This window comes from Aythya marila (assembly GCF_965140915.1).
Source record: "Aythya marila genome assembly, chromosome: 2".
In the NCBI taxonomy this organism is placed as follows: domain Eukaryota; kingdom Metazoa; phylum Chordata; class Aves; order Anseriformes; family Anatidae; genus Aythya; species Aythya marila.
In genome coordinates this window covers 83,997,922-84,019,069 of record NC_139043.1, presented here as the reverse complement: position 1 = coordinate 84,019,069, position 21,148 = coordinate 83,997,922, and the positions used below count along the sequence as shown (strand labels likewise).

The following is a 21,148-nucleotide window of genomic DNA, read 5'->3' as shown; positions in this document are numbered from 1 at the left end:
ATACAAGAAACTATTTATATAATGCTTGACAGCATATGTAAGGACTTATTAACAAATAGGAATATTGCAGAGACTGAACTTCAAGATTTTGTTAAGTCTATAGAAATTAGCTAATCCAGTGATTTTTAAATTACTTCCTGAAAGTATATACAGTCAGACTTTATGCTAAGAATATCCTGTAACCTACCTCAAAGGCTAGCCTACCCTATTTTCCACACCACAAGTTTATACTTATGGCCTCAGAAAATGTTCTTCTAAGCATGCAAGGTATTTAGTACCCAAGCATGCCTGGCATATAAGTACATTACTTGGCAAATTCGCATTGGCAGCCAACAGAATGTCCTTCAGGTAGCAGTATACTCTAAGGCCATACAGCATATAGATTATCTCATGCATGGAGCAACCCCCGAAAGTGCTTTTACATACACAGCATAAAGCCAGAAGGCAAAAAATGAGCCAGACATCATACAAACCTCTAAGAGATTATGGTGTGGTAAAGTTCATCCTCTACAATGCAGCCACCCACATGCCCAGAAGTCAGGCTATGCACACCTCAAGTGTGTGACTGCTTTACCTCAAGAAAAGCCTACTTTAGCTCATGTTTACTTCCACCTCTCAATGGGACAACTGAGTACCAGTCATTACTTGAAATGCCATCACATATGGTATCCCTGGGGCACCAAGGGTGACTGAAACTAATGGAAGTGAACAGTGGGAGTGACTCAGTAAGTGTCTTCCGTGCTCCCCAGACTGACACAAGTCAGAGATGAGGCATGCAGACAAACAGCATTTCAAGCAGAAGATCAGCATCAGCCAGTTTGAGATTTGGTGCATAAATTTCACATAGCTAAGTGATTTCCTTGTGCAAAACATACATAGCGTGGACTACACCTCCGTGAACCTTCCCTCACTTACATCTGAGTCTTAACCAGGACCTGAACTTTTCTTCCAGATGAAGCCTTAGCTCTCTTTGCTGAGATTACAAGTATCAGTTAGATCAGGCGTGAAAATCCACATAGTAAGAAGACTTTTGAGAACTAAGTCTGCAGGCTGATAGTTGCACTGTCAATATAGTCACACTGTAACCATACTTTTGTCATTTACTAAGCAGACACTTAAAAAAAAAAAAAAGCTACAAGAAATTGTTTCAAAGGATCATCACCAGCATTGCAATCCATTTTTAAAAGGTTAGCGGGCTGGTGGGAATCATATGGTGCTCTCTACAGGCTGTCTGAAAACTAAGTATATGGTGCTACTGTCTACCAGCTGATTGGAAGTGATGAAGCCACCAAGTTTCAGTCAAGCTCCATAAGTACCTAAGCACCACTCCTTCAGATACTCTTGTTGGCAATCTCATGAGGAAATTTGGGAGCCGAAGGGCTGCAAATCTGGTAACCTCCTCAGGGCACTGTGGGGAGGTGTAACAAGGAAAGATACAGCAGGAGAGCTTGCACAGGTTTGTTCAGCATGCAGAGGACTTCGCTCTCCAGAGCTGCCGGATCCAGCATTTTCTGCATGAATTCTTTGAAAATCAAATTCTCAGCTTCTTTTCACCACCACACATTTTTTTTAAAGGCATTTCTATGTTAAAATTAAAAACGGGGAAAAAAAACACATCTCCAAGTCTCTGGAATTTTAAACTCTAGGTGAATTTCCAGTTCATATAAAAGTTTTGGTCTAAAGTCTCTCAGCCCCCAGATTCAGGTAACCATGTGAAAGATGACAAGTCTGGAAAAAAACACAAACCCAAGCCTTACCTTCTTGTAGAGACTTCTCAGGTCTCTGTACTGCCACATACTATTGAGGACCTGAGATGCTGCTTTCACCACTTTTGGCGAATGCCTGTTACATACATATATTAAAAAGAAAGAGAGAGAGAGAGAAAAAGGGTGAGAAAGAGACTGTTAAGTGCCAGACTCCATTTATCCAAATTTTCAAGTGCATTGCTATGGATTTAAACCCACAATTAAAGTTGTGTTATCAGTGTACCCTAAGATCTTATGTTGGTATCTTGGAGAGCAATGTGTTTTTAAGCAAGGGCAATACACATTATTTCTACAGTACTAATTATTCAGTGAGGAGGAAAATGTGTGTTGATCAGCACACTGAGAACAAGGATTCATGCTGAGAGCATAATTAGAGGAATGGGAGAGGTAGCAACATGAAAACTGTTGAGGAACCAACTGGCATTATATACATCTAAGATGTCCTGGTTACAATTTTGGTACAGAGGAGAAGAATTTAGAGCCAGAGTTTTTTCTTCTATAAATGGCCAAACTTAAGTCATGACAGTGTGCCCAAAGCATTAAGCATCTCTCAGCAGCGGCCAGAAAAAACACTAGATGGGTGATGAGCACCGCGTTTGAAGCTGCAGAGCAGTCAAGATGCAGAAATGCAACTGTTTATAAAAACTTATGGCAAATTTCATCAGGATTCCCAGTTAGGATTTGTATCTTGCACACACCATGCTATTCATGAGGGAAATCTAATGTATGTCATGTTAAAAACCATGCATAACTTCATGCGATCTTCCTCTTCAAAAAGGTTTTAAAAGAGGCTCTAAGCTACTGTTTGAATCAGTTAGAGTCATTAGAGTCATATACTCTTCTTGGGATGTGTAATTTAAAAAAAAAAAAAAAAAAAGGAAACAACAGCAACATTTGAGTGTACTCAGCTCAGTGAAGAAGGGTTGCAAAGAAGGGGACCAGGAGGATAATACAGCCCATGCAGGGAGCATACACTGTGTACTTAAGCTCTCTTGCTGTACCACTAGTACATATAAGGCAGCTAGAAAACCTTGCAAAGGCCAAATTCTGAAGTGAAGATTGATGGGGTTTGGGGCTGACGTTGAGGAGATTCATATTTTCCTCAGAAAAGGTAAAAGGACTGCAAAACCAAAGAGAAAACCTGAAAACGTGCAGCATTTGTTACTGGTTTGGGCAGCAAGCCTTCTTAAGGGTGAGGCTCTGGTGCACTGTGACCCTTGAGATGGGACAATGGGAGGCTGACAGTAAAGCTGGTAACACAATGCTTATTTGGTGGATTTCCTCCCCGCCCCATTTCCCACCCAGAGTACAGCAATATATGGGTAATTGGTGAATAAATAGGAATTTGATAAACACTTTCAAGCATAATTGTTTTTATTATACTCCCAGCTGTACTGGCTAGTGGGGTGCTGGTAGCATGGAGTAGCCAGGAAAATAAATGTGCCAACCATACTGCAAGTACTGAGGAGAAACAGGAGCTAGGTGAAGACCTGAGTTTGGCCAATATGACCTTATGAACACCGGTCTGCTCATGCTGTCTCATGCTGGGAGCATACTAAAGCCCTGGGTGTATTCCAAAGGCTAATGGGGCCAGTCCAGCACTTCTGGCACTTGTACATTTGTGTCCTACAATGCCACCAGGATGCATGGCCAGACCAGTATCCTGCACTTGCAGGTACAGGTTCTTCATCCTAGACAAGAAAAATCCATGCTGAAGTGTTTTACTGTATTAAACTGAGGATACCAGAATTTGCTACCAGTCCAACAACTAGCAATTCTGTTTTTTAAACAATGAGTTACCTGTAAGAAAGCAAACTAAAGCAATGGTGCAAAATACCAAACATTTCTGAAAGCTGAAAAAATGAAACTTTCACTTAAGATGAGCATGATTATAGCTGTGAGTTGACAGGCTTTCTTGTTCTGTAACTGTGTAACATGTAACAGTAATAATGCAACTCAAAGTACTTTAAATGAGGGATAAATATCACAATTTTGGAGGGCATTTTAGAATTATTCAAAACTACCTGGGCTTTCAGTCAACATAGACATGTCTTTCATAGGTATGAGTGATACTTAACAGAGAACTATACCATTAGATCCTCCTAAAACTGCCCATGATACTTCGAAAATCCCAGACTTAACAGGTATTAATAATCTATACCAGATAATGAACAGGTAGACAAATGTATTATTTTGAGGAGAGACACATTCAACTTAAGAGAAATGGATATGAACCTGCTTGCAATCTATACACTTGATCTGTCAAAAATAAATCAAAAATCTAAATAGATATAGTAATAATAAATAATGCAAATGTAAATAGATCAGCAGAGCATGGGGAGCTCCCACAACTTGAATCAAATACTTTGTTATGCTACTGCTTTTTACCTTTTACAATTAGCATGTGAGAATGTTTCAGTAATGAATTTGGTATGAAAAGAAAGAGTGACAATAGAGGAAAAGAAATGTGATTATATTGGCAATGCTCTGATCACATAGGCGAGCATAAGTTCTCATACCAAATGTAGGGTGCATAAATCTTTCCTTCAGGTTGTGGCCTGGCTTTGTGGGGCTCTTTTAGAGCTCTGATGCTGCAGTAGGCTGTGTGATGACAGCTTCGAGCAGGTGGACTGGACTGATGGGAGGTTTTGTACACTACAGTGAAGGCTTTTTGTTTTCAAACTGCCATAGTCCCATTGCACTATACTTCTGCGGGTTGACAAATATGAGAACCAGGCTATCTGTTTTAGGCAAAAGAAGGATAAAGAGTGAAATCTTCATGAAGAGTGCGTACATAGGAAAACAGACAAGATGAAACCATAGCTGCTCTGACAATGTCACAGTCGTGTAAGACTTTGCATGTTTTGGTGCCTCGCCAAGTAGCCTGCAGTTAGTTATCCTAATGCTCTCTCAGAAGCAAGGTGTTGACAAAATCCATGGATCTATTTTTCTACTACAGCCCACCCGACCAGCAAGCTGGTGGTGGCTGGGAAAAGGATGCTGTGAAGAAGGACAGTGACTATATAGTATTCAGGCTCAGAGCAAGAGGAGCAGTAAGAGAACTATGGTGATGTCCCTTCCTTTCACAGGATCCCTCTACCTGCATGTCACCCCTTCTGCAGAGCACAGTCTGACAGCTCTGGTCCCTAATATTTAGCAGGATCTTCTGGAAGTGCTTTGAGGTAGCAGTTACTGGAGATAATTAGTCCTCCTTACACTGCACATACCTGCTGATGGTACATCAAAAATAAACCACAGCAGAGACTTTTGCTGTTGTCATTGTTTCTTGTCACCCTTCACACTGGGTACATGATTTTTGATGAAACTAAAGTATTCAACTCACGATTGCACAGAGGAGGCAAACACATTAAGGACTAGTTAGAACTACTGGAGATGTTAGAAAAGGTGCAAGATGATTTGCAAAACATACTTGTCTCCTTTACTCTTAGATATGCCAACCAGTTTCTCAATGCCGCCTGCGTCTCGTAAGGCCTTGGCATTCTCCATGTTTTTAGTGATGACTTCATGCAGAGTGCAGCAAATGGCAGTAACGGTGTCATCAGACATGGCCTTGCTTGCTGAGCTGTTGCTGTTGTTAGCGCCTGGCAGTCGGTGGACCAGATCCCTCATGGCATACTTGCCTTTGTTGAAAGAAAACGAAGGGAGAATTCAGTAGATACAGTAAAAAAGGGTGACGGTACAGGGAAAACATGCAAGACTGTATTAGCACCATTTTCATCATTGCATGTAATCTAATTGGCTACTGATACTGTTTTGGAGCAAGCCACATTTTTACAATTGCATGTTCAAGCATTTCACACCTTAGGGCCTCTGTTAATATTTCCATATTGCATGAGTTGGAGACTTCAGATATGGGCTACATCATGTCCTTATGAGAATGAAACAACGATAATAAAGACTAAGTATATGTATAAAGACAACCTGAACACCGTAACTTACAGAGCTTGTCAAGTCCTCATCTCCCACCACAGCACTCATCACACAACTAATTATAAATAAAATGTGCGTCAGTTCTTAAAAATGCTACAGTGAATGCAAAGCCAATGAAATTGTTGTTTGAGAAGAAGCCTTCTCTGAAGGGCCAGTTTCACTGTACAAGGTCAATTCTATACTATGTGCAGCAATTTAACTATGTTTATTGGTGTTCCTATGACTTTACCAGTTATACAATGCCACACTGCACCAACCATAGTGCAGAGATGACACTGGTTTTCCACACGTCCTTAGTTGCATGCATGGTACTGATCACAAAGGGTGCCTTCCTGACATATATTCCTGTCTGATATTTAGTAAGGAGCTATTTTATGTGACACTAGCTTCCAGAACTTAAAATTCCAAAATGAAAGGAGCAATACATTTTTAAGATGGTCATGCTAAACTGAAGACACAGAAAAGAAATACTGCTGATTACTCCAACTTCTTCATGTTTAAATGAACACAGATTATTTTCTTAAAATTGCACCTGAAAGTCATATAGTGCTTGAGAAAATGACAGATGAGAAGCTTCTGAGGATTTATTTATATGGATGTATGAAGGTAGGGCAGGGTTGACACTGGCAGCAGAACGCTCCAGCACAGCTTTATGAAGTGCCTCATGCACTGCTAGGATGTTACTGTTGTGGGAAAATGGCAGCTCAGTCTTTCATCGTGTTGAAAACAAGAACAGAGAGGGTGAGAGCCTGATGAAGTTGCAGCTGAGGTCAGTGAAACAACTCTGAGTCACCTTCAGTGCAGCTGTGCTAGGAATTTGCATATAGCAATCATCATAAGAGTACATCATTCAGGATGGAAAAGACAGGAAAATTGGGAAAAATAAATGTAATTAGTAATCTAATCTACATCATGTTTTATGAACGACATAATCAGGTATGATTATTGTATATAATATGATAATTTAATCAGATTTTTTGGATAACTTTTAAAAGTTCTGATAAATTAGTATATATGAGTACTTAATTCTGAAGTCATGAATTCCATTGTGTGTCCATATTTGAAAACAGAGGTAAGAGGTAAATCACATCTTTTACCTGTCAAATACTATAATATTTTTATTTTCTCACAATTTTGCCTGCTGTAGAAGAAATATAGCTAGTCATTTCAAACGATATTCATAGTAGAGATGAAAACCAAAATCCTTGTACTGTAATGTTAAACTTAGAGGCTATCAAGTTGATTTCTGTGGTAATGTGAAATCTTAGAAACTACTCACTTTATATCATGCAAAAGCATTATAAAATCATAACATCACCAACAAAATGTGTGCAGTGGGATTTGAATCTTACCAGTGAGTGTGCTGCAATTCAGATACAAATCTTGTTCTCAGATATTTTTATTTCTTTGCATTTAGTACTTAATCAGTCGTTTGCACTATTAGCTTTTCAGGAATACTATGTTAGTATCAGATGCAGTACAGGTGTTAACACCAATTTCTCTTTCAGGAATAGTTTGTTTGAGCAAACTGCAATTCTTTTTTTGCCCTACAAATATAAGAAATACTGTTCAAGAACAGCCTGTAATGCTATTTACATCTGCATCTGTTTGTTGTATGTAGCATGAATACATTAATAGTTGTTTATTGCTCTTGGTGATTATTTCAGTCTGCAACATATATTAAATCAAGCTTGCATATAAAAATAAACAAACAAAACCAAATAAACATTCAAAAACCCCACAACAAACCAAAACTATGATTTATTGTAGCTGTTACTCTTTTAAATGCAGAGTCTACCCCCGGCCAGTACATCAGTGAGACTCCCTGCTTTACACAGTTATACCTTCCCAGAAGGGACCCATCTTCCTTTCTCCTGTAAAGTGCAGGAGTATATTGCAGCCTGAGTCCCCTGGCAGAACTGCACAGTAATCCCATTAGCAGCCAACAACTGTGTCCCTTAGCACTGGGTATAAGAAAAGCTGGATGGTTGCTGCAAGAAGATTTCTCCCTGGAACTGGCCTTGTATCCCAGACAGCAACATTCATACCGGTACACATGCCTAGACACACAAGTTTCTCCTTACAATAAATTAAGGCTTTGAAGCTGTCAGGAAAAAATCAGTAGGAAATCTAAAATAAACAATCAAACATGGTATAAGCATTCTGGACGTGTTACTGCTCAACAGCTCTAATATTTCTGCCATGCACACAATTAACTTTGCCCTGAGAAGACCAAATCAGTATTAGCTACATCAAACCAGCAGACCAGGCTTTCTGTAGTTAATGTGTGACAGTGGGACAGTACAGCGTCCCTTATTCTGAGCAGCTCTAGTGTTTCCATCTCCAACAGAGCTGCTCGCGTGTCCAGGTAAAGCAACTGACTTCAAGAACAGAAATCACTGCTCAAACTGTCCTTCCATACACTCACCAGAAAATGGTGGCAAAACAGATAGAAGGTCAGGGAAGTGGCTGTGTTTTAAGGTCGATCTATAAAGGCACTATTCACATGGTCTTAAAATCTATTAACAAGTGTAACTGTTAACTGTTTGAAAATACGTGGGACAAAAAAAAAAGCCGTAGCCATACAAAACATGTAATTAATTAAATTTAATTCAAAGCCTCTGAACTTATATTGAAAAAGCAGCACCTTTGCTCTAATACAGTTACATCGTGTAAAGTGAAAGTTAAGGACTTAACACTGTAGAAAATATTCCACAGTAACTTGTTGCATTTCAAGTGTGTTTTCTAAAACTATAGATCTAGTTAATTAAAAAATTACTGTGCAACATTCACATATTTTTTTTTTTCTCCATTTATCAGTTACCTTTTTTTATTTCAGTTATGTTCCTGCTGCTTTAAAAGAGGCTTGTAGCAAACTCAAGTTTTTTAGCATTACCTATAAAAGAAATCCTATGCTAGTTTAGAGTGGTGCAAATGTTGAGCAAAGCTAATGAAAGCAAAGCTACAGCTATATCAGCCCAACACAGCTGACAACAACTGTAAGCCTTGACTTTGGCATTACTGCACATTACATTTGCAGTGCTTGAATTTGGAATTCTTTTTCAACACTAAGAACAGTTTTTGAAACCCAACTTAAATGTGTGATGGACACTAGCCTTATAATGTCTGCAAAGTTTTGTCTAGCTCTACCAGGAGGAGGACTGGGGAATTCAACCTGTGGCTCAAGAAACTTCCCTGAGCTGAAGGAGTGGGAACTCATGACGGTCCTGGGGAAGAGAGGAAGATGTGTGTGAGAATGGTATTAAAAACAAATGGCATTGTTAATTTTTGTCAGGATTCATATAGAACGGCTTTGCTCTACAAATAAATTGATTTTTTTTTTTTTAATTTGAGCAACATTACACATTATAAGACCCAAAATAGATTCAGTACTTTTAAAGAGGATTTGCATAACATGATTAAACTTAATCACTAGCTTGACAAGGGAAAAAGAAATCATGCTTATTTGTTCCATTTCACTTGTAAAAGAAAGAAAGAAAATATTAAACAGACATAATTTGAGGGCACTGCCACAGGAAAGGGATTGCTTCACAGGAGTTTGGGAGAGCGTTTATCTGACACTACAAACTTTCAAGTTATTTTTCTAAGATAAAACTCCAGTCACTGTTTTATATGGAGAGCAGGATTCTTTCTGGAGCATATACTGCGATGTAAAATGGTAACGTTTGCTTACTAAACACACCAGCAATACAGATTTAACGTACTTCCTTTGCATATAAGGTCTCATTAGCACCTTAGTACATGCATCTATTTCTTAATTCAGGAAATTTTCTCTTCATATGATCAGACTGATAGCTGTCCTGAGAAGGATTTTGCCTACAGAGAAAATCAGTAGAAGTAACTATTCTTCTGGTAGATTTAACAAGAGCAAAATTATTGTAGAAAAGGTTCCACTTCTGGAACTATTTCCCTACTGCTCCTTGAGACAAATTCACTGCTGATGTAACCCCACTGACTTCATTTCCATTTCACTCATCTCTGCAAAATGACTTTGACACATTGGCGTATTCCTTATATAGTTGTGGCATGGTTCCTGGTTTGAGAGAACGAGACTAGGAAAATTAATATATTGAAAACACAAGAAACCTCAAACATATTAATTCAAACTAAGAACCCTGTCGCAGAGGTAGAGCCTGCTCTAATATAAGTAATACATCATGATTTTTCCCCCCTCAAAGTTTCCCATGAATTCACACCCTGTAGCTAGATAATAAAACTCAGCAAAATGGCACCATATTTTATTGAATCATAGAATCATTCAGGTTGGAAAATACCTCTAAGATCATCTAGTCCAACCTTTAATTGCAGTTAATTGTAGCACTGCAATGCTACACATACCCTATCCCAGAACTACAGTATTGGAATGCTGCAATATAGAAAATTTTGTTCACTCAGTTCTAACATGTACACTATTTAAATTTCCAGATATTCATGCTTTTGTGCATTTTCATCATCCACATCCATTTTTAAGATTATTCAGGCTCGGTATTTCACAGCCTTTTTGGAAAGATTATTGGGAGAGGTTTTATTGTTACTTTCAATCAATATTTAATAAATGTGCCCAAACAGTCTATTTAATTATTATGGAACAAATTCTGATCATGAATCTGTGTATTCGACTGACATTCTAATAAATTAGAGTGTATCCATCACATGATAGCAGTGGCAAAAATACCACTACTGTGTTTGATAAATAGTTCATCTGCATACTATGCTTTCTCTTGTCAGATACTGTCATTACCTGAATTAGTGTAGCCCTGAAAGTGCCTAGAGTTCCAGATGAATCTTGTCCCTGTCCTGAACAGTGGAGATCTCGAATATAGTGAGGTGCAAGAGGGAGGTGTCGCAAACCAAGCAGGCAGGAAGAGCCCACACAGAAATGATGATGGTCAGTACGATGTGTAGCAAACTCTGGGCTCAGATTGCCAGTAAAAGGGATTTTGTAGGCACCAGAGCAGCAGTGAAATCACACATGATTTAAGAGGACAAAGGTTTATTGGTTTTCATAGGCAGATTTTCTACTGCCAGGGAAACATTTAGGGGAAAAATATCAAGACTCTAAAGGCAAGCTAAGTTAAGAGATAAGAAATGCTGGCAGAGGGGGCCTTAGGGCCAAACATATGTAGTAATTTGTGGGACAGAAGAGGAAGCAAATCCTGAAGATGAAGGGTAATTCTTCTTCCTATTACTGCTGTGCATGAAGTGCTATTGGATGAGGGAAGTGGAAAAAGTCCTGAGCAGCGAGACTGAAAAGCATGAACCCAAAAAGCATGGGCCCCATCACTTCTAGCAAGTGTCAGAGAACTGAGGTATTTGGATCGTTTTTGGACTAAGGCATAAAAGGAAAGCTAAAACCATCTTCAGGCAAGCTGGGGGAAATTTATGAGTCCAAATACAGAGAGCTAATGTGATTTCAGGTGCCCCTGGACACCTGAGATGTCTGCACAGAATGAGTAGACCTACAGAAGATTAACAGCCTTCTGGAAGGGCAGCTAGAGACAAGGTAGGATACTCTACTGTCTTTAATGTTTAATGCTTATCTTTAGGCTCTCTCGAATCTCACTCCTAATGCTTGGTCAGAAATGCTTTTTAGGTACTCAAGTCCTACCATCTTATGTTAGGAATGCACACAAGTATTTGTAATCTCTGGCACTCCAGAGCAAATGCATATTAAGGCATTTAACTTCTTAAAGCTAATTGATTATAGTACTGCAATTATCCCTATCAAGAAAACAAAACAAAACAAAAAACAAAAACAAAAACAAAAATAAATAAAATCTTTGTTCCATCATTTTTAAAGGATGTAGTGATGATTTAAGTGCTACAGGATCAGGCACTTAGAATGGTTTGAGTGAGCACCCCAGACATGCATGGGCCAGAGCCACTGCTTTAGCTGCTTCATATTAAGCTTGGCCTGCCAATTAAGTTGGGATAAAAGGTGCTTTGAGCTAGAGTACAATGCTGAATTTCACCTCCTTGCATGTTTATCTGAAGTTATTTCAAAACTCTGTGGAAATAAATTATTTTTGGGGAAGACAGAAAGAATAAAAAACATTACACACACACACACCCTCCTCCTGTGCCACCAAGAACCCAGGTGCACTTTGCTCACGGCTGCTGAGACGGAACAAAAGATCAGGTGGAGGTCTCAGATTCTCTCTTCCCCTCAGAAGCATGATACACACTTTTCACTTTTCCACCACTTCTGATGACAGGCGGCAAGATTTCAAGATATAAGACATATTCAGGATGGCCCACAACAAAGAGGAACAATACCCTTCCTGACGCATTGTACCATTCATTGGTTTTCTTTTTTTAGTGTCTTTTCATCAAGAATAAATTCAGCCATAGGTAGTATAGCATATAAAGCCCTACAGGGAGCAGGAACATTAATCTTTGATAGTTTCAGGCAAGAAACCCTCAAACTGTCATAGAGTGATGAAAGCACATGAACCACCAATATCTGTGTTGGCAATGGCAATTGAGATTTGCTTGTAAAAGAATCAAATACCTAACAGAGTAACCAATATAGAAGCTTTTATCTTTTTTTTTAAAAAAGATTAGCGATGCTGGTTCTACCTTTTCCAAGGGAAAGGTATGGCATGAAGAGAACTAGGAATGACAAAGAGCACAGCCATAAGAAGGATGGAAGAGAAGTATGTATAGAAGCCAGTAGCACCGGACAAAGAAAAAAGAGAGGCATTGTGGTAATTTCACCCTGAACATGCCATGGGAAATCACAACGGGGTGCAATGCAATCACAGCTTTTCAACAAATTGCTTTCTTAGATCCATGATCCTTGATAGATTTTCTTTCATGTTGCAGCATTTTAACCCAGCCACCTTTCTCCTTTAGCTTCCCTGTTACCAGAAACCTAACTTTTCTATTTCATGTATTTCTTGCCTCCCTCTGGCTGATCATTTTTCTTGCTTTCAACTCACCTTTTCAGGGCTGCCCCTTCTCCCCTCTATTACATGACTGATATTTTTCTTACTTGAACTGTACTCCTCAGCCCTTTGGTTCTTAACCACTAAGCTTTCCTGTTCCTTTGCTGTCTCTTGCATAGTTGATATTTAAGTGTATATCTCTGCATCTACCCTGTCTGCCAGGCTTTTCCATTCTCTCCTCATATTGGTTTAAACCACCTCCAGCTTGATGCTGAGCTATATCCTGATTATTTTTTTTCATGCCCAATACCTTCCTTTACCTGCTACTCTTTGGTGTTGTGAAAGACAGCTAAGCAGCCTGTCTCTCCTCACCCTTGTGCTGGAGAGGTGACCTTACCAGCAAACAAACCATCATACACGGGCATTCCAGCTCTAGGTGTGTTCTCTGACTTGCAGCCTGGTTTTGGAAGATGAATTTGGGAAGATGTGTAGGGTAGTTTGTTGACTGTCTCACCCACACCGAGACTATAAAAATGAGTCAGTTCAAGTCTAGCTTGTCCTGCTTAATTACATGTTGACCTGATATGTCAAACAACTACAGAAGGAGAAAAAATCTCCACCAAGAAGCTTCTATTTGTTAACTTAAGCAGCAAAGGAAACAGCGTTTTTTACGGTAAACTGTCACAAACTCATAGATATTGCTGCTTTTGTTGTTGTTCCCCCTCTCCTGGACACAAAAAAAAAAAAAGAAAAAGAAAAGATTTGCATGTAGCTTTGGCCATCTTCCTTACAGTCTTAGCTTTACCAGTTGAATAGGAACAGAAATGACAGACACGGAATTCATTGTTCTTGGATGCAAGGAATTTCATTGCTTGGGTATGCTGGACTTTTATATCCTGAATGAATGGAGTCCATGTGGACAATCACTCAAGTAATTTGTCTTAATTCATTTTGTTTGCATTTCTTGTCAGGCCTGCAAACTCAAAAAGGCAAGGCAAGGAGTTGTTTGCCAACCTTTTGACCCAGGTAGGGCAAATATAGATAATTAATTTGCTCCTTTACACACCAACAGATTTATTTCTCTTGTTTAGATTGCACTGTCATCTTTCTTTTCATCTTTCCACTAGCCCAAGTTAAAAAAGATTCTGCAGAGGAGTGATTCTTCAGTTAATTGCTGCAGGCTAAGTTTTCTGATTACTTGAGCTGGTTTTAGCCCCTTGCTATCCTCTTCCCTGCTCCCTGCTGAGAATACAGCTTTTGAAAGGCTGAATTTGAAAAAAAAAAAAAAAAAGTAAAAAAGTAGTTGTTTAATTAATGTTATGATTAATCAGTATTTCTAGTCCTTTGAAGAGGAAAAGTGCCATGTGAGTGTTGAGTGGAATTTCAGTTTTATCTGTATTATTTTCTGAGATAGGATAATACTTTGTTAATAGTCTGTTTCAGGGGACTTTAAATTAGGCCATAATGAAGAAGTAAGAATGTAATCTATTTTTGGAAAAATAAGTTTAGGTTTCAAGATCTATGCCCTGATCCACCACCCATTGAAATTAATGAGCCTGTCTACCAATGTCAGAAGTTATTAAACTGGATTCATAAAGCAGCAGCTTTTCTACTTTCGTTTTTACTTTGTGCACAAAACAGACAAAGATTCTGACAGGAGACCAATGTAACCAGGGTGAATTTCACCTAGATTTTGCTCTGCTTTAACATTTCATGCAGGAACAGCTATAATAGTATTTGCTGCTATTTTTCTTCTTCTTCACTTGTTCTAGAATATTACCTGGAACTCATGAAAAAATCTGTCCAAAAAGTCTGAAAGACTTTTTACATTACATTACATTTATATTACTTTTGCGTGCCTTTATATGCAGATACTATATGTCATGGTGATATGTACAGAAATTCTTCCACTGTTTAGAGATTTATGTGAAAACAGTAACAGAAATAAAAACAAAATGAAACCTCGTGATATATTCTGGCATTAAAAATTAAATACAACGTGTAGATGAAAACATGTTAGCTCAATAAATATATATATCTTTGTAAAATGATAGTGTTTTTTGAAAATAATTCTTCAAACAAATAACAAAACCACTCCAGGTCATATCGCAATGTCCATATATTCCTTAATTACTGCAATGTTCAAACACTTCTTAAATAATCACAAAGAAAATTCTACCTGGAGCAGTTAAGATAATTAATCTGTATGGAGGCAAAATAACAACACCTAGAATACATATCAATATTTCATATTACTTTAGTGTGCACAATACAATAATTTTTACTTAATGAGAAAACCCTAGTTAATGCTACCTTCACAGATGTAAATGTCTGGGAGAAGGGCAGAAAGGAAAAGAAAAAGAACACGTAAAAACTGTCAAGAGGAGAAGTCCTAACTGTTTAAAAAATATTTTAAAAAGCTTCAAACATAATTTATATCCACGACAGAGTACGATCTACTGAAGTATTTGCTTTTGTTTTGCAATTTTAAAATTGTTAGCAAAGACTTCATGTAGCCACATTGTTTGTGTGTTGAACTGCTACTTAATGTAACTAAAGCAGACCATAGAAAGGTCTGCCATAGTAATAAAGTTACAGATACATTTATTAGAAATGGGGTCATGTAGAAAGTGGACAGGTATTCGCTTTTGCTAGGTATTTTGTAGAGGTCAACTCAATTTGCAGATAATAATAATGTTCTGACTCAGTGTAATCCTGTTCTTGACAGGCTGCTTTGTGTTCTTTAGAACTCAGCAATTTGAAAACTGTAAATTATATTGTAGTTTTATATGTTAATTCACTTGAAACTACTACATGTTAAAGACTCAATACAGCAGATACGCAAGAAAGAATGCTGTAGAATTAAACTCTGTGTTCTCATGGTAAGGACGAAAATGAATCTGATAGCCTTCCTTATCTAGTTCATATTATATTATATTTTGTTTGGACTATGACAGGACCAATTTCTACATTTCACATGGGAAAAAAAGAAAAAATAAAAGAAAAAAAAAAAGGAAAAAAAGCATCCTCAGCTCTTCCTAGTTGTGCAGGTCATTAATAGCTGTGTTTGAAGAACTTGTGACAAATGAATCCCAGGCCAGACTCCTCTGCTGGAGTACAGCTCTACCAGAGCACAGTCCTGCCTGTGCTTCCTCAGGAGGCAGGAGCCAGAGGGGTGACAATCTTACTTGTCTGTGGGCTGTGCTACTGCTGTTCGTTTCAAGGTAACAGCTTCAGATGGCTCCTTCAGGTGAGCTGGTGATCAAGTATTTTCTCTTGTGGCCCCTGGAGAAACCTCAGCTCCAGACATCCTGTGAGTCTGCTCGATGTCACTAAGTTACTGCTCTTTTTAACCTGAGTCACAGCTGCTCACTTTCATTTGAGTAACACATGGAAGGAAAAGATGCAGCTGCCTACAGGGCAAGGCCATACCTTACCTTCCATCTGTGCATTCTTGGAGATCAAGCTGGATGGAGATCTGCTTAAGGCAAAGCCCACAACCACTTATATCCTCCAAGTTATCCTCCCAAACCTCTGCAACCTTGGCTGATTTCTGCTTCTTCCAAAAAGAAGAGGGCAATTAGGCAAGTCTTCCAAAAGTAGTTGTGTCCTCTCTCCAGACTTGGGGGAAAAGAAGAATTTGCCAGAGACCATCTGGCTCCCTAACTCCATGTGCCCTATCCAAAACAATCAGAGTGCTCTGAAAGACATCAGGGGAGTCAGAGTGAAAGATTTACATGTACTCAGCAGCCTCTCCAGTGACAGATGGCTGAATATAAACTACAATCCATACTGCAGGGAAAGGATGGGAGTTCAGGTTTGAGGAGCTAGAAAAGACTAAACAATAACAACAAATAGAAGAACTCAGAAGAAAAATAAATGCTTTCAGTTAGAACAGGCGAGAATTCAGATGCAATGCAGACCTCCTAACCAGTGGAGATTCAGAGGGCAACATTCCCAAAGGCAAACTATTTCTTCTTGATAGACTGCTCCACTGCAAATGATGAATTACAATTGCATAATATAATGTTCCTTCTGTGAGAGCAACCCTCAAGCAGTGTCACCTTCAGAAATTTTGCACACAAATATATGACTTTGCATATACTCATGCTAATCATATGCATTTTCTTCTAATTAAAATTAGCACTCTGATTATTTGCTAGAATAACCCTGAGTTATGAAATCCAAATAATGTATAAAACATATTGCTCTAAGAGCACCGTGAGTAGCACACAATCTAACAGGTCCTGTAACTTTTCTCCTAAGAGGAATAAGTCATGAGGCGATTTATTTTTCTCACGTTACATCAAAGAATGAGTGAACTCTGAGTGATAACCCTATACATTCTTTTGGTACACTGAGCTGAATTACTGCCTTATACTGCAAAATCTGCAAACTTGGTCTAGGAGGTTATTCTCCTTCTTGGGATTGCTGAAGATTTCTCAAGATTTTGAGAAGAAAAGGAAATTCAGAGCCTGTATCTTGAATAACATGCAAGGACAGCTATAAATTACCAGCGTCATTCACTGATTAATTAAATGACTACGTTCCTTATGTCAGAAAGACTAGTCCAACTCCGTTGCTGTTCCCCAAAGGGCTAAGTCTATAAAACAGAGGTGCATGAATGAGGTGCCTAGCTTAGTCATACTTGGCTGTGGACACTGATGCTTCTGGTAGGAAAATGAAACAAAACTCAGTGAAAATCATTTCCATACAAACCCCGGAATCACAGAACACTTAAAGGTTGGCAGGGTCCCTGGAGGCTATCTAGTCCAATTCCTCTACTCAGAGCAAGGTCAGGTTGGCATTTTTTTTATATTCTGATGGAATTTGCTGTATTTGAAGTTGTACCTATGACCGCTTGTCCTGTCAGTGGGCATCACAAAAAAGTGTTTGGCTTTGCCCATTTTACACCCTCCCATCAGGTGTACTATATACATTGATGAGATCCCCCCGAATCTCTTTTTTTCCAAGTTGAACAGTCCCATGTCTCAGCTCTTCCTCACAGGAGAGATGTTCCAGGCCCTTCATCTCCACAGCTCCTTGTTGGACTCTCCAGTATGTCCATGTCTCTCTTGTTCTGGGGGATGCAGGCCTGGACCCTGCACTCCAGGCGTGGCCTCACCAGTGTTGAGTAGAGGGGAAGGATCACCTCCTTCCACCTGCTGGCAACGCTTCTCATGCAGCCCAGGAGGCTGTTGGCCTTTTTTCATGTTGGGGCTCATGGCTGAGTCATAGATTTATTCAGATTTTTCTTGGCAGTTAAGGTGACGGCAGTGTAGTCACAATAGTGACTGTGAGACCACATTTGTTAGTATCCTAACCCTCACCACTAACCCCAAGACTAATTTACAACTCTTAGCCCTACTCCTACCTTATACCCCAATTCTGTTCCCTGACTGCAATACCACAAAGCTTAAGTCCAAACCCATAACAAAAACACAATAATGAAAAATGTGGTAGAAGAAGAAAATTAATTGCCACAAGAAGTGTTGATAATTGCCAAAAATACGTCATACTTTTTTTGGCATGATCTTGCTCTCCTAAAGCTGAGCAGGAGCAGTGAGGTGAGGCTTCATTTATCACTGTCTCAAACATTAGTTTTCACCGTGTAAGAAAATTGAAGTTTTTGCTCCTGTTAGCCATGTTATTTCTGTGGTACAATCTGGTTCCCAGATTACTTGACTTAGCTGAAATACTCAACAAAAATTCCTGCTTACGAACTAAATCCAGTGTAAAGCAGCTGAAGGATAGTGATGGATCTGATGCAAGGCACTGGTCTTCCATTTGACAATTATGCTAAATATTTAAACGGCATCACTAAACTCAATGTCTCTTAAATATCATAAGAGCCATTAAAAAATGGCTTCTAAAAATTCCACTCAGATAAATGACAATTTTGTAAAACAAAAACAAAAAAAAAAAAAAAAGAGGAAAGGAAAGAATGTTTTTATTGGCATAACATGACCATATACATGGCAAAAATACTATCAGCTTTTGAGTGAAATGCAGTAACAGCAATATTATGCAGCCATGCATTCCTTTAAATATGAGCTCCTTATCAGATATAATCAGCAATACAAAAATATTTGCTGTAATGTTGTATCAAATTCATAGCAGAAAAACTATGCCGAACAGATTATCTTTTAAAATCATTAATATAAAGCACACTTACCAATTACATTGGATATTTCTTAGCTTTCGGATTCATTGACATGCATATTCTTATCTTTGAAAATGTTTGAAATACGTCCTCAGTACATATTTATTTCAAATATTAAAAGTAAACATCCCTGAGACTATCTTGGAACCCGTCCCGCTTCTAAGCTATGAAATCCTCTTCTGAAAACAAATTAAAGTAGATAAATCTGTCACTTATGTTCAAGTTCTCTTTGTCCTGGAATTATCTTTCCTTTCAGAGATTGAGTTAAATAATGCTCTCCTTGTAATTCATGGAAGTATTTGGTTTTAGATCCCCAAACACCTGAAAAAATGTTTATATTAATATCAAGTACATTTCATGATTATATCTAGAATCAGAATAATTGAGGTTGGAAAGGACACCTGGAGATTGTGTAGTCTGGCTCCCTTGTTCAAACCAATGTAATGCAAAAACATAAAACACAAAGCTGCATATTAATAGGTGGAGACTGTTAAAGTAAAACACGTATTTTATCTGATATAATTGACATAGGACATAGCAAAAGGACCGGATGTCCTTTTGTTGCTCTCCTTCTGAAAAGGCTAATATTCCTAATGAAATAAATATTTACATATGATGAATACCTCTCTTCATGTGTGCACATGTATGTTTAGTCTCTTCTTCCAGTACAACATTTAAGGAGAATTTTTCATACATAAAGACACAATGGACTGAATTCTTTCTGATGTAAACATATTCTGGGAAATGAATGAATAAAGTGAGTGTGAGTGGAAAGATTAGCTAATACAAACCAGAAAGTATGTATTTATTTATAGAACTGTGGTGGAAAGTAAGAATGGTTTCTATGTATTGATAAACACACATACTACTGTGGAGTCACAAGTGTCCATTAGACCTAAATCTTTCTTCAGCAGAAACCACTAGTACATTAAGATTTTAAATTATTCAGTGTTTTAGCTAGTCCAAAAAACCCTATGCTTATTTTCTCCTGTCATAGCAGTTGAAATTTGATGCTAACTATCAAACATTTTGTAATCTGGGAGAAAAGTGGGCATAACGTCCCTGGAAGGAACACAGTGCTAGAGCAGCTGCAGTTTACTCTCATGAAGTTATTCTTGCAGGTGTACAGCCTGCAGGAATGAAGAAAAAACAAACAAACAAAAAAAAACTCAGAAACAAAGAACAGACTATTCAAAATCACAACAGCAGTAACATGATGTGCCTTATAATTTTTTATTTGTTTTTTAAACTGCTGGTGCTTTGCACCTATTGAAATGTAAAAGCAGCAGAAAAATACAGTATGTTTGTGCATTTCGTAGGTAAGAGACATATTCTATAGCAGAAAGCCTCATGGAGGACAGCCTGTGGATTTCACTTCTGTTGACACTAGTAGCACCTACAAGAGTAGTGTCACATCACATTCTCATGAGAAAGCTAACAGCAATTGCTGCAAATGAGACGAAAAATGTTTGGATCCTGCTACTCAGAAGAGTTATCAGTTGTTTGTCATTAAAATAGAAGCATGTAGCAAATGGATTCTGTCAAAAATGTACGAAAAACTCTGCAGACCATCTTCTATCCTGGGCCTATATCTATCCAGTATCACAGTCAGCAGTATAGATGGTGAAAGAGAGGACAGGGGCTGGAAAAAATGTTTGAGGACTGGTTTAGAATTCAGTTATTTTGATTTAGGAAGACAGAATTCTTTAAAGGCAAATGGAGAATATTAAACACAGGAGATGATTATCTGCAGAAATACAGAACAAAGCATAACCTATTGAGAAATAATTCTGTGGAAAGGATCAGGAACTCTGAAAGGATCACAAGATAGACAGGCAGGCATTGTAACATCAGTTGCTGTGAAAGACAGCTATGCAGGAGTCTATGAACAGCTACAGCTGGCAGAACATATAGGTAACATTTTCCTTTGTGCAGAGCCCTGTAGAGGAGTACCACAACCAGTGTGAATGCTGAACTTCTGGGAAGATACAGACCCACATGAGTAAGTCCAAATGAAAGCAAGAAGAATGTCTAGGAATACAGACCAAATTAACTGCTGGTATCTTAGATTAAATAATACATTCAGCTACTCTACCTCGTCAATCTGTAAAAAAGGTAATATAAGTTGCATCACCCTTACTGACTGTCTTCATGAATGAATAGACATATGGCAGAGGTTTCCACTGGAGGCCGCAGATCATCAAGAGAAGACAGAAGAAGCCGAGTCCCCAAATATACGACCCCATTCTATGTTCTGAATTGGGTCTTCAAATGGTCTACTTAAAGAACTTGAAGAAAGAGAATTGTGCACCGTATCCAAATCAAAAGATTTTAAATAAATGGTTCAGTTTGTACTTTTT

At 38.4% G+C, this 21,148-nt stretch overlaps 1 protein-coding gene across 3 annotated transcripts in view; it reads right to left on the bottom strand.

Annotated features, from left to right (window-relative positions):
- The window catches only part of CTNND2 (catenin delta 2), a 394,794-nt gene that overhangs the window by 35,829 nt on the left and 337,817 nt on the right, over positions 1-21,148 (bottom strand). For all 3 annotated transcript variants that reach the window (XM_082752927.1, XM_082752928.1, XM_082752929.1), the window contains 2 exons: positions 5,197-5,407; positions 1,758-1,842 (listed from right to left, as the gene is read on the bottom strand). In XM_082752927.1, coding sequence (XP_082609053.1) covers positions 1,758-1,842; positions 5,197-5,407 — 296 coding nt within the window. The remainder of the gene's footprint in view (positions 1-1,757; positions 1,843-5,196; positions 5,408-21,148) is intronic.